Source organism: Lethenteron reissneri, chromosome 7 (assembly GCF_015708825.2).
Source record: "Lethenteron reissneri isolate LAM-NWPU_2019-01 chromosome 7, ASM1570882v1, whole genome shotgun sequence".
NCBI classification, from domain to species: domain Eukaryota; kingdom Metazoa; phylum Chordata; class Hyperoartia; order Petromyzontiformes; family Petromyzontidae; genus Lethenteron; species Lethenteron reissneri.
The window spans coordinates 9,472,398-9,486,573 of record NC_083785.1 but is presented as its reverse complement, the minus strand read 5'-3'; the positions used below and the strand labels follow the sequence as shown (position 1 = coordinate 9,486,573).

The 14,176-nt window shown below is 42.2% G+C and overlaps 1 protein-coding gene across 4 annotated transcripts in view; it reads left to right on the top strand.

Moving 5' to 3' along the window:
• The window catches only part of LOC133357337 (zinc finger protein 385D-like), a 108,498-nt gene extending 96,135 nt beyond the window's left edge, over nt 1–12,363 (top strand). For 3 of the 4 annotated variants that reach the window (XM_061575239.1, XM_061575248.1, XM_061575257.1), the window contains exons 5-9: nt 1,690–1,876; nt 4,161–4,535; nt 5,589–5,770; nt 6,644–6,745; nt 7,571–12,363. In XM_061575239.1, coding sequence (XP_061431223.1) covers nt 1,690–1,876; nt 4,161–4,535; nt 5,589–5,770; nt 6,644–6,745; nt 7,571–7,822 — 1,098 coding nt within the window. In that variant the 3' untranslated portion in view covers nt 7,823–12,363. Of the gene's footprint in view, nt 1–1,689; nt 1,877–4,160; nt 4,536–5,588; nt 5,771–6,643 lie in introns of all 4 variants that reach the window. The other variant, XM_061575263.1, reaches the window with a different exon arrangement.
• The last annotated feature ends 1,813 nt before the right edge of the window (nt 12,364–14,176 follow it).

Here is a 14,176-nt window from a genome sequence, read left to right as displayed (position 1 = left end):
CTCCCCACCCAGCCCCACCCAGCCCCACTCCTCCCCACCCAGCCCCTCCCCACCCTCCCCTCCTCACCCAGCCCCTCCCCACCCTCCCCTCTCCACCCAGCCCCACCCCTCCCATTTTTGGATGCACGACGGACACAATAATCCCCTGTGGGCTGGTGTAACCAGGAGGTTCCTACCAGTATTAACCACAATACCTTTCAGATCTCGTCAAGGAGCATAAACCATCATGCAAACTGCTGCTATCCTCGCAACGGCTTTTGGCTCGCCATTGCACAAAGATGGTCACTGCTTCACGCGCTTTCAAATGCGCTTCTGCAGCCGTCTGGAATGCTCTTCCATCCAATATTAGGAAGCCACTGGAGCTATTCACTTTTAAATCTAGATTTGAAACAATTTTCTTAGAACTGCTTTCCCCGCACCTCCGTTTAGCACGGTTGGCTGCGTACGGGACGAAAAAAGTTCAACATACATACATATCTACTGCTTTCGGGTTCCCTGTGTCTCTGTCTTTCTTGCTGTCTCACCATTTGTTCCTGGTGAGGGTTGTTGTTGCTGCTGCTGTTGCAGCTCCCATTCTCTGCGCTCCCCACATTCTTTCCCACCCTGCAGCATTGCCGTCATGGTCACATGACGGATGGCCTCGCAGTGCCCAAAGCTAATATTCAGCTCCGTACATTTTACTTGCTTCAAATGGGCTGAGCACAAATTAAAAAAAAACAGGCAGTATTTGGCGAGTGCCCCCCTAATATATGGACACTTTATTTTGCAGGTAAGGCCCGATGAGCGATATAGCTTTTTTTCAGAAGCGACCCGGCCACAAATGATATCTCAATGAAGTGGCTTATCACGTGGTAATTTATAGGAGCCTAAAACTCTATATGCATGTTTCTAAATGTGTAGGGATAAACCGGAGAAAAATCCACGCGACCACAAGGAGAACATGCAAAGTCCAAATATGCAGGCATCAGGGTCGGGATCGAACCCACGAGCTAGTTAACATATCACCACCGTGGTGCCCTTTTGATTCCTGGCCCTGGCTAAAATCAGTGGCAGGTAACATTTGAAACAGTCCTGGGCACCCCATCTTTCCCAACCTCCGTAATTAACCCACATGTATCCGCTCAGCATGGTGAAGTGTGGTCAAACAACCTTCATCCAGCAGTATATTGATGAAGGGCTGTACATTATTGGTATTTATGCAAGAAAATAGAAGACCATTGAGTAGGTTGAATAAACATGGCATCACACGACCCGGGCAGCCCATCATCCAGTAGTGGATAGAGAATCGCTGCTGCTGATAATGATGATGAATAATAACGGTAAAGGTGCATCCCGTCAATTATTTGCTCACGCCACTGCTGGCAGGAAGGGCCTCCACGCGAGTGATATTTAGAGGGTCTACTCTTCTACGTTGACCGGACACATTTTTGGTGTATTGCTGTACCTATTTGAAAAATTGCTTGAAAGCTCATTGGATTTTTCCAGGATAAATAAAGATTCTGATTCTGAAGTATGAGTATCCACACTTCACTCCCCCGTGTGCTTTATGTGGGTTAAATGCAAAGACAACTTGGTGAATCTGAGCACTTAAAAGTGGTCCTTCTGCGTATGTTTTTTTGATGGTCAAGCTGCATGTTTATTGTGTTCAGTGATGTGTGTGCATGCGTCTTTGTTTTTTTTTTCCCCCAGACTCAAGCCATTGCTCACTTCAAAGGAAACAAGCATGCCAAGAGACTCAAATCACTCGAGGGTGGAATGCACAAACAGAGTAAAAGTTCTGGCAAAGATGAAGTTAAGCGGAACGGGGCATCTAAACCCGACTCTATGGGCAATAAAGGCCCCAACGAAGCGATAAAAAAGATACCAAAGTACCACAGTAAGCCGCATTCCTTGTTCTTAAAACATTAATTTGCAGATTTTTTTTGTGTTCAAGTAATTTGTTTAAAAATAAATTGAGCTGGCAATAAATCGTTCATGTGGTTCTGTTAAGCACGAGATGATATATATATATATTGCATTAGTCTGCTTAATCTTCTCATCACCACACGTGGAATATGCCACTGCTTGAATACAGCGGCTTAAATTAGCTTGGCCAAGTGGCTCAGTGGGAGGGCGAGTGGTTCACATTCGTAAAGTTGTGCATTCATATTTTGGTCAGGAGTTGACTCCACTCATCTTCTCTGGGGTTGATAAAATAACTACCACTTTGTGGTAGACTCACCCCCCCCCCCCCACCATGTGGATGAGAGAGATGACTGAGAAACTCGCTCCCACCGTGCCAATGCTCAGATGAGCAAGAAATCACTGTGAATTTGACTGTTTAAGTACTGTGAAACTTTCTATGCATGAATAATATATATTATATATATGAGGAAAAAAATTGCACAAATGTTATTACCGTAGTATTTTATCAACAGCTAATATTGGACTCGGGGGGGGATAGATGGGCCAGTGTTGTGCAACAAAAAAATATAAGGCCCGTATAATTTTGTGAAGGAATGACGATTTCTCAGGAAATGGATCTGGCAACCATTGGTGTGAAAATGATGTAGGCGTTTAGAGTTGCGTAGCAATCATTGTGGCTGCCAAGAAAAAACATATTTGGCTGAAATTTGCTTTACTTAATAAATAATTGAAGGGTTTTTTTGGTGTGAAATTGTTCCCTCGAGCCTCGCCAGCTATCAACTTTCTGGCAATAATCGAGCTGGTTTTGCATCACACGATGCTTTACAAATATGACGATAGGGCAAACTTAATAATGGAGCTGTCATGGAGTCTGTGTAGTTAACTCGGAATGTTTCCATCGTGGCACATTCTGGCTTCTCTGCTCACATTGTGCATTTTCTTTGGATTGATCTTCAGGGAGAGCTATCATCCGCCTACTTTTATCAACTCGTTTTATTTCGATTTAATCCCACAACGAAACCCATAGTGTGGTTTATATATGTGTGTTTTCATTAATGAATATATAAGTAGTGACACGTGTTAGCTTGTTTGCATTAACAGGTGTTTATTGTTCATTAGGGAGCATTTAAGGAACATTGCCAATGTAATATTTCACTTATGCAGAGTGAACAAAAATATATCCATGAACTTAATTACGTGAAACCAAGAGCGTCTTGAGTGGTGTGACAATGCAATTTTAGTTTTCACGCTGAATTATATTTTAAATTCATACGAAATTATGATGATGCCGATGATTATGGTGACGATCATTCAATTTCAGACGCCCGCATAATTAATACGCCGATCAAAACATTGCTTTTGACATGTGAGAAAAGTAATATTAAAAATGTAAATTGCCTGCCTAATTACATGAGTTGTTATTGTATATCGCACATCTTGGTATTTATCTCGTGGGGCCTATGTTTCAAAGTCCCAAGGTACGCTGTGTGCATGTGATCGTGTCACCTTAGTCTATTTACAAAACCAGAATGACTAATACAGGTGTATCACCTCAGGATACAATTAAACCTACAATCAGTTGGTCAAAGGCTTGTACTAAGCAGACTGAATTTCTTATTAGATACTGCATTTTTTATTAACCACTATAATATTGTCAGTTTCCAGGGAAATCAGGCATTTATGAGAAAGGTTTGTTTATTTATTTTATAATCGAAATTCCCCTTTTAAATTTAAACAGATTGCGTCATTGAGAAGGGCCTATGGGAATTGACAAAAAAAACTTTCGCTTCATGCTGGTTCGGTGAAAATAATGAGCAAATATGAAATGTCTCAAATTTACTCAACAATGATGTGTAATGGCCCATTAATGCTAGAAACGTTGGTAAAGATGCAGCCATGCCATATCTTGCTTCTGTCACAACTGTCGGAAAAGCCTCCATGAGATGGAGCTCCTGGGAACCACTCCAGAGGGCATTTTCGCCACCTCCTCCACGCTTTACCCCACCACACTTGACCCACCGATAGACTAATTGCCGTGGACACCACGTATTCTGCCGACTGGAAAGACGCAGTGGCATTTAAGAAACGTGCCCATCGTTCCAACAGCCGTGGCGGTCAAATTTAACCGGTGATCTCTAGTGCGGTAACCATTCTTCCACAGTAGCATCTTATATTTTGAGGCATTGTTAAATGTTCAGGTATTCCTTGCACTCGTCGAATGGATTATATTATTAATTCTCTCACTTGATTTTCAGTGAAATCAATGAATCTCAATGTCGGGAGAGAGACGCACGGCGCGGGGAGAGCGGTAGCAGAGCTGGACACCGCGGATAAACCCTCGTCCCCAAGTACCGTCTCGGGTGACAACGGCAAGCTACCACAGCCGGATCCAGCCTCTGCCTCTGGTGGAGGAGTTGGAGGAGTAACAGCAGCAGCAGCAGGAGGAGGAGGTTTAGAAGGAGGAGGAGGAGAAGGAGGTGGAAGCAGTAGCAGCAGCATCAGCAGTGTGAACAGTGGCACAGCCACGCTGGGCACGGAGACGGAGGACGAGAAATCGAAGCGCCTCCTCTACTGCTCCCTGTGCAAGGTGGTGGTCAACTCGCAGTCACAGCTGGATGCTCATAACAACGGTGAGCCAGACACGTGGACATTAGCGGTCGACAAATTAAACGTTTGCAAGCCCCGCTGGTGGAAGGGCTTCCACTGCAGGCAGCTCTAGAGGCTATTTTAGCCCTCCTCTTCCATGCTACCCAGACATCTTATTAGAAGGAGTGTGAGTACAGAGACAAAGCTCCCCCGTATAGCCTTAACAGACTGTTGGGGCAAGTGCTGTTAGCGAGCACCTATGAAGGCCGGCACGTCACACGAGGGTGCTGGGTGTGTAAACATCGCTCCCTAGGAGCGATGTTTACACACCGCACCAGGTACTAATTTGAGTCTGAGTCGACCTAGGGGGAGGCCCAGGACCAGTTCACTGGTGTTGGCCGTGAGCGGGAATCGAACTCGGGTCGCAGGGTTCGTAGCTCAGTGTAGTGCTAACCGCTCCCCGCCTACTGCTCTCCGCACTTTACCTCAGCATGCGTGACCTGCCGATCGACAGGTCATTTACCCATTTATTACCCATTTTTACCACTGGGTGGGCAGAGGCGAGCGGGTATAAAGACCTTCTGCACCGAGTGTTTCGACTCCCGTGCAGGGAGTTTGGCTAACCCATTACAGCACCATGGCAGAAAACCCAGGGCATTGATGGCGGTGCTTAAAATGTATCCCATAACATATACACTGTGCGCTTAACGGATGAAAGATTCTCATGGGGTTTGTAGATGATTATTTTTATGATTTGAAAACGTTACAGGAGTGGTCAAAATATTTCAGCCAAATGCCTAGACAAGCAATAACATGACTTAAAGCTTTCGTGACTGCAGGAATTCATATTCTTTGGCTCTTTCGGTGAAGCCACTATCTACGTGGCTTTACCGAAAGACCCAAAGAATAAGCAATAACGTGTTGATGTCATAATAGGTCTGAGAAGCTTTTGGCAAATGTCAACAATGAGTGGTGTTTAACACAAGTGTAATAATTTATTCATACTCTGCACGATGCCTACGACATGACGGGAACGCAAATCGCTTCGCGTTCACGATAACGACAAACGTTCGTCTGCTTTTTTTTTCATATTAAAGGTGTCAAGCACAAGACGATGTTTGAAGCGTGGAGTGGTGGCGGTTCCATAAGAGCATTTCCCAGGCCGGGCTGCAAAGTCAGCAGCCAGAATGGCAGCGCCGCAGGCTTCGGCCTTCAAGACAAGACCTTTTACTGCGAGATCTGCGACGTCCACGTGAATTCGGAGACGCAGCTGAAGCAGGTGTGCCTTCCTGCCCCCCGGGAAGCTGCATACATTATAGAGATGTCCGTCAATGTGACGTGTGGTCACCTTATAGATCTCCGTAGACTGTAAGGTTTTTGGACAATTACTCGTGGCTACCGTTTGGTTAAAGGTTAAGGTGCAGCCCTGAAATATTATGCTCAGGCAAACTGCCTGCTGTTTTTTTTCTTTCAAGAAAAATTATTTAGTGTTGTCAGTTTATAGAGGGACGCATTGATTTGTGATATATATTTTATCCGCTCCGTATTTTCCGATGGGATTTGTACCTTTTTTCATCATTGAACATGGACTATGGGCGGTCGATGAAAGACTGCCGCTTCAAGCTGCTCAGTAAAAATAATAGGTAAATGTTTACATCTCTTAAATGTCCTTGGCAACAATGTGCAATGGCACATTCTACGGTTAAAATCATGGTGATGGTAGACTTGCTGCCCTGCTGATTGCAGAGGGCAAGCGTCTTCGCTAAAGAGAGCTCTAGAAAGCCCCTCGAGAAAGGGTATTTCTCATACTCTTGCAACACTGGCTCGACATTGTGGAACAAGTGGTAGTACCCACACATTACCCCACCGTATGTGACCTGCCAATCGACTAACTGCTCCTGTAGTGTTTTGCAGGGAAAAAAAGTATCCGATATGTATAGCTTTAAAAATGCGCCACCGATATGCATCGATCATTAATTTAATAACGAGGCTTCATTATGTCTCGTCAATTTCTTCAGTGCAATTTAGTGACGTCACATTCGCAGTGTTTGCACTGAACAGTTTGCGGATGAAACGGGCATATCCCACAACTCTTGATAGCAACCAGGGTGCACAGACGCATGTAATATTGTACGGCCGTTTGTCACCGCAGCATATCACGAGCAGAAGACACAAAGACCGATCTGCGGGCAAACCTCCAAAACCAAAATTTTCTCCATATAACAAGCAACATCGCCACTCCGGCCCTGTCACGGTAAGTTCCAGATGGACAGTCACATATTCCACATTGTGGACTGCACGAAATAAATGATCATCTAAACACAATTTTTCATACCATTTGTGTTTTGTTAAGGTTATTGTTTGTAGCATGAATTTTCTCTCTTAATTGCATACATCTTGAATATATCAAACTCTGATAGAAATGTCGTGCTTGTAGAGTTAAAATGATATCCTTTTAACTTTTCACTAATGCCAGTGGTGATTTCTACCTGTCCTGATTTACCCCGGATCGTCCTAAATTTAAGGAATCTGTCCTGTGTAATCAGTAAGTCTTTTCGGGACATCGCGCGTCTCGATTTTGTCAGTTTATCCGTTGCATCACAATGAATCTTGACTTAAAGCTTTCGTGACTGCAGGAATTCATATTCTTTGGGTCTTTTGGTAAAGTCACGTAGATAGTTTCAAAGAAAATAAAAATAAAAAACTACGACGATCGCTTGTGCTGCGATCGAAACGTCGTAGTTTTTTGCTTATTTTTTGTTATTTTCGTTGAACCTATCTACGTGATTTACACTATGAGATCTCTTTTACCAGTGGCAAAGTATAGTCGTAGGTTTTTACCCTTTTAAACTGGTACAAAACTGACACCTTTATTCAAGGCATCATGTTTGCAATAACCACAACACAAGTAGTCAAAAAAGCAAACAAAAAGAAGCAACTCTGATAATGATAAGTCGTTTTGTATCGCAGAGGTGGCAATCCGATTGGCGATCATATCATAAAAAAAAACAATCCATAATTCTGCCTACCGATCCAATACGATTCCAATTGTTTATGCTGTGTGCAAACAAACAAACAGGCAGGCAAGGTCTCCTTTGCGAGAGACCTGCGCGGCAAGCCTCTGGCATTCCTTCCAGCTTCCCTGGCCGCTGCGGCCGCAGCTGCCGCAGCGGCCAACCCGCTGGGCCTGGCTCCAGGGCCGCCCAACTCGTCCGCTCCGTCGATCTTCACGTCGTCCCCGCTCGGAGTGGGCCAGCCATCAGCCATGCTGAGGCCTTCCCCGGGACCCATTCGGCAGGCTCACGGCTCTTTTCTTTTCGCACCTTACTGAGCCATTCCACGCGGGAGTCCGTGTTCGCTGTGTGCACCGTGTGTGAATTCTATATTTGAAGCTTTCGCGACTGCAAGGATTCATATTCTTAGGTTTTTTTCGGTAAAGTCACGTAGGTAAAAAAAAAATTAATTAATAAAGTAAAATTAAAAAAAATAACGACGTTTCGGAGGCTATCGTGCTGTGACTGTTCCAACTGAAGACGGAGGCTTGTGTTGCCTCCGAAACGTCGTGATTTTTATTTTTATTTTACTTTTATTAATTTTAACTTTTTTACCTACGTGACTTTACCGAAAAAACCTAAGAATATGCACTGTGTGTGTGTGTGTGTGCTCCTGCTGCTGCTGCTGGTGGTCACATCACACCACCCATCGTTTGTGCGCCGTGCCAAACTTCATAAGTGGTTGCTGACGGTATTAACTCCAAACGGCATATTAGAGCTACGAGGGGAGTGGGGGGAATCTTTGTCTTGCTTCTTATTCTAGGCAACAACACAAAATGAAAACACGTAAAAGCAATACTCCATTTGTGTGTCCTCACGTACGTGCAAATGTGTTTTAGCCCAACAACCTACTGGCTTTGCAGAACAATATTATCCAGCAGCATTTGTTCCAGCAAGCAAACTCTGGATCGCTATCGACAATCTGGGTCTCATCAGCAGAACCCTCTCACCAACAGAAGGTTGAAACCAGCCCAGAGTCTTCTTCAAACAATTACTGCTGGATATCGGTCTGGAAGGCCAACAGACTAAAACATTTATCAGTTTTTATTTAATATGTGGAGATACAGTATGGAGTTCTGCTTTTACATTATTGTATAATTGATGCTCCACAAAAATGCTTAATGAGTTTGCATACAAAACAAAAGTCTCTTAGAATTAAACATATAGTAGCATATTGAATTCCAATGGCCATGCTTCTATTATATTATGGATGGCATATTCTGAATTTAGCGTTCATTTTATAATGCCCAGCAAATGCCTGGTTCGTGCGCACATATAATATCGTAATTTGATTGTTGTCTAAGATTTACCACGAGGTAATATTTCGTTTATGCGTAAGGGCATCATGCTGCGTATGACACACTCGTGACATTTGTACGATGCGAATTATCGACGGTGTTTTGTTATTCCCAATCTGCACAACATTTCCCAGTGCTTCGTTATTTCACAGCTTGCTCTGTGTCAGCACACATTGCCAGCAAAAAAGAGACCCATTCGGTCTTTATGGGCATGCCTATTGTGCAGTGTCTGCACGAAAACACTATCCAACTTGAAAAAAAAAACGTCTCACTTAAAAAAAAAGAGGACAAACATAAATTAAAGGACGTGACGTTGAATTGAACCATCCGCGTCTACCCTTTTTTTTTCACCCGACAACATTTATCCTGCTCGTGCTCGCTCGTCTTCTCGAGATGCGCGTCTGTGGCATTTGTAAAACTAAAAAAAAGACGTCAACGGCACGGTTGTTATTCCACCCCGGTTGGCTTTGAAATCGCTGTCTGAGCTGGTTTGCATCTGATCTTCGTGACCTTGGGAAACAAAGCGTTGGCTCCTTCTGTTCACTCAGCGCTACAGCTGGTTCGTCGTAATGGTGGGGCAAAAAAAATCTCGCAGTGTTTCACTGGGACTTTGTAGAGCCAATTTTCCTCGGCGTCCTTGTTAAGCGCAACGCCTCTGCTGCTGCTGCTGCTGCACAGACGGAAATCCAAACCCGCAGATGCGTGTATGAAAGTAAATCTATTTGCATACAGTACCTCTTAACGTTTGCCACCTTTGTGAAGATGCCAGGAGCTAAAAATCTCATTAGCGTCGGTGAATTTCTTTCAGAGATCACAATGGCTTTAATTAGTAAATGGATCATGCCGCGATTAATGATCCTGAACTTGGAATTAGGACTGGGAAGTGAGTGCATATGGTTGGAGAGAAATAATTATATAATTTTAATAAAGAGTAAATGTGGAACGTTGAGCCATTTAACTTTTATTGGTTTAATTTATTAATGTACAGTATGATATTTACAGTATGGTATTTACAGTATGGAATGAACCACTGGTGGACAATTAGAGTATACAGATGATTTAAAACACTAAATTTAGCTGACATCTAATAGCTAATAACTTGATCATCCAGTATGGTATTTACTATTATATAAGTGATGGGGTTGATATGGTATTTGCTTACTTGTAAAGTCCACCTTTGGAAACAGGCGGGAGAGGTGCAATGTTTAATACCTTGTAAATTACCCTGAGACCCGATTATATGTAAGGCTGTGTAAATGTAAACAGTAATGATTAACAACAACAAAATTTTTTTTAAAGCGCAAGTTTTAATTGCTTTCACACTTTGCTACACACATGTTCATAATGCAGTATCCATGATTGTGTAAACTGTGTCCCACATGGATGTTTGATTAGATACATGAGCACCTGTTCATTGTAGACAGTTATAAATGCAACGTGCTCTGATGCAATTTATTGAGACCCTGTAACTTAGCAATGATGGTGTATTAAATATGCATAGTTTCGGTTGGCCCGGTAACTCAGACCTCAGAACAATGAGCTGGCACCGCTGAGGGCCTCGGTTTGAATGCCTTAGGTTAGACCGGGTCCTCAATTCTAATGAGTTGACGGTCTCTGCCCGGTCACCAATTACTCCCCGAACCAAAAAAAAGGTCACGTGAAATGTGGTTGCTGCAGTCAATTCGGCTTAAATTCCAGCTCAGAGAATGAAAATATCAGATTGAATGTCATTCTCAAACCACACTCTCACATGCAGAGCAAGTGGAAAGCGCTGCCCTCTCCTGTGTGTGGATCAGAGGTCCACGGAACGGACCTTGTCAGGTTTTTTTTCTGTGATATCCCACTCGTGTGGGCTGTTGTCCGACAGGAAGGGTTGCACTGCTGTGTGAGAGACCCCCAAAGGTTACTTCGTCACATGACGTGACGCCGATGGCACAAAGGGGATAACATTGGGGGGGGCAGGGGACATTTAATAGACACTAGAACATCCACAGTTAATCTCAGTGATGTGTAATTAATATTAAATCGTCTGGTTTTACTTTCATGCAAATTTGGTGTGCAAAGTACGATATGTATCTTGTGAATGTGTGAAATGTAGATTCTTATCTGCTGGTATTTTTGACGTTATGGACCCTAAATACCTAATCTAGAAAGAATATAGCAATCATAATAGCAAGGACATACACATTGTTATGCTTGGCATAAGTTTAATATTGGCAAATAATGTTATAAATGAAATCATACGCTTATCTACGTAAATATATTCACGATTCATTATTATTTTATTTTTTCAAAAGCAATCTCAGAAAAACGTTGGTCAACATCTTGGCTGTATAATCCTAACGGACAGATATTTAACCACACTCATTAAAATTAACAAATGCTTTCAGAAAGAAAATATACAATAGGTTGTACCTTAAATTTTGTAGATATCACTACTTTTTTCAAAAAAAAAATCTTATATTTCTATGTCTGATTTGCCTTTTTAATGTTACAAATTTAATTTTTTTTAAATTAATTTTGCACAAGTGCTTGTTTTTGGCTTCTTTTTCGCAGGTGCAAAACATGATGGGATTATTGTGACAATTGTGTACATTATATTTTGTATTTGTGTTATATTTAATATTGTATTTTGAAACGATGTGAATAATACTAATAATAAATGCAACTGGCTTTACAAAAGACACAAATGTATGCTCATGGCCAGGGTCAGGTCTTGCAAATGCTGTGGCATTGTAAAGACAAAAATCAGCTCGTCAACGACCGTGCATTGCTACTGACATGTTTCATGTCTTGTTCATGTGTATTCAAAGCATAAAAAGCAATAAATGTTATAAATTTGTGTATATACTTTCTACGAGAAGAAAAAGTCAATTATATTTCACAAAGGTGTCGCTATATATATTCATCTGAGCAACACGCATAGCCGCTAATAATTTTGAATTGAAAACAAAATGAAGAGTTTTATAACATCGCCCACGGAGATACAGCGGTCCTTTGCTTGTACAACAAATGACTGCACGGGACCAAATGTGGATTTATATATAGAGTAAATATATATAATGTTTCGAATCGCATCATATAGACGATACGATTGTGCATTACGTAAGTAGAACACATCTCTTGGTGCCAGTGTTTTGCTGCTTTTGTGGATGTTTTTTTCATTGTCTACTTGTCCTGAAACCATCGTCAATTTGATGGATTTCAACTTAGTTTAGCACACAAATAAGAACACTATATTGTATATGAGCACCATAAGTTATAAGTTGTGCTTTGCAATGATAAAAACAGTGGGTTTTTTCTTTCTTCAAAAAGCTTTCTTCAGTTGCATCTTTGTCAATCATACAACCGTGCATCAAGTTTTTGTGCTGTACAAAAACCGAATATGGTGTAATTAAAGAGCCAGTGTAATGGTTGTACATGTTGTACATTGCTTAATGTGTTAGGGCCATTATTTTTTATTAGTGAATGGACCACTGCATTGTTGAAATAGTGGAACTGAAGTTTAATAAAGATGTGATTGTGCGACAAACCGTCTGGTGGAATTTGTAAGCGCCTCATTTGCACGTTACAATACATGAATCTGTACGTGAACAAAACAAACACCTAAAAAACACTGCCCACTAGGAGTGTCCTACGCAGAAATTATACTGGTAGGAACCTCCTGGTTACACCAGCCCACAGGAGATTCTTGTGTCCGTCCGTCCGTCGTGCAGGGAGGGGCTGGGTGGGGAAGGAGGGGCTGGGTGGGGAGGGTGGGGAGGGTGGGGGCTGGGTGGGGGGGTGGGAGGGGTGGGGCTGGGTGGGGAGGGGCTGGTCACCCGTGGTGCCCTTATAAAACTCAACGTTTAACCTACTCACGCCGGCTTGTGCCCGCCCTCACAGTCGGGCATATTTGCGGAATACACCACGCCGCCGTTGACCCTGGCCATTGACCGAGCAACCCAACGTTCCTACCAGCTCCCTCCGCAGGAATGTGTTTTGGACGTCGGAGGGATTTTTAAATATATTCCCAGTCACATAGAAGAGATCTAGACAAGGGAAATGTAGAAGAAAATTAGAGATGTAGGGAAATGAGAAAAGAGAGATACGGCCAAGATAGATTTGAGAGATTCATTGGCATCACATGTTATTTATATTTTGCTTGTAATAACTACTGGTGTTGTCTGCTGATGAAACACACAGCTGTGGAGTTGTGTTAAATGTACACCGTGAAGATGATGCAAGGAGAAGAATCGATCTTCTCTTCGCCCTGACAAAAGACTAGGCCAAAAAAGAAGGATGTCTCTGGTGTAGACCAATGAGTTGCAAAGACAATGAATACATTATCAGAGTTTGTTTGCATGTTCACCGCAAGTCCGTGTGGTTAACGTAGACTTGATTCCTTGCATAAGGTATCTATTTGGTGTTTGAACATCTGAATACCTTTTTGGATTTAAAGGTTTCGTGACTGCAGGGATTCATTTTCTTGGTTCTTTCGGTAAAGTCAAAGTAGAAGGGAAACAATAAAATAATACAAATATAAAATAATACAATTCTCACGACGTTTCGATTGCAACACAAGCAATCATCATCAGGTGTGAAAACCACAGCAAGAAAATTTGAAAAAGTGATGGGTTTTTTTTACGTAAAAAAACGCTACTTTTTTCAAATTTTCACAACGTGTAAATAGGAACCACAGCAAGAAAATTTGAAAAAAGTGGCAGGTTTGTTTAACGTAAAAAAAAAACGCCACTTTTTTTTAAATTTTCTTGCTGTGGTTTTCACACCTGATGATGATTGCTTGTGTGGCAATCGAAACGTCGTGAGAATTGTATTGTTTTATTATGTTATTATTTTATTGTTTCCCTTTTACGTGACTTTACCGAAAGAACCAAGAATATCTTAATACCTGTTTTATTTCCAGAAAAGGTCAAACCTATTTTTATTTTTCATACTTTGATACTGACAAAAAATGTCCCATAATGCACTTCACAGATTGTCAACCAGAAAACAACGAAATTAGAAAGTGCAGTGTTTGGTTTTTGCAAAGCCCACTTAAAAAGTTATGAAGCACTAATTAGTTTGACTTGGTGTGTAGATGCAGTCGGCGGTTTGTACACAGTGTAACAGCAATAAGGAATGATGAATGTGTCACTGAGGTGTCGCGGCACACGTGCGATTTTCGTTTTACAACGTGCAAATAGGATGGGCACGGGGTGTTCTCAGCTAAACTTAACTACACAAATAGCGTGTTCATTAAGTTTATGCACGAAAGTAATGTTCTGAAAAAACTGTGCTGCCTCAAAGGGTCCTCTTCTAGCGGAGCGGATAGTATTCCCGTCTTTGCTCTAC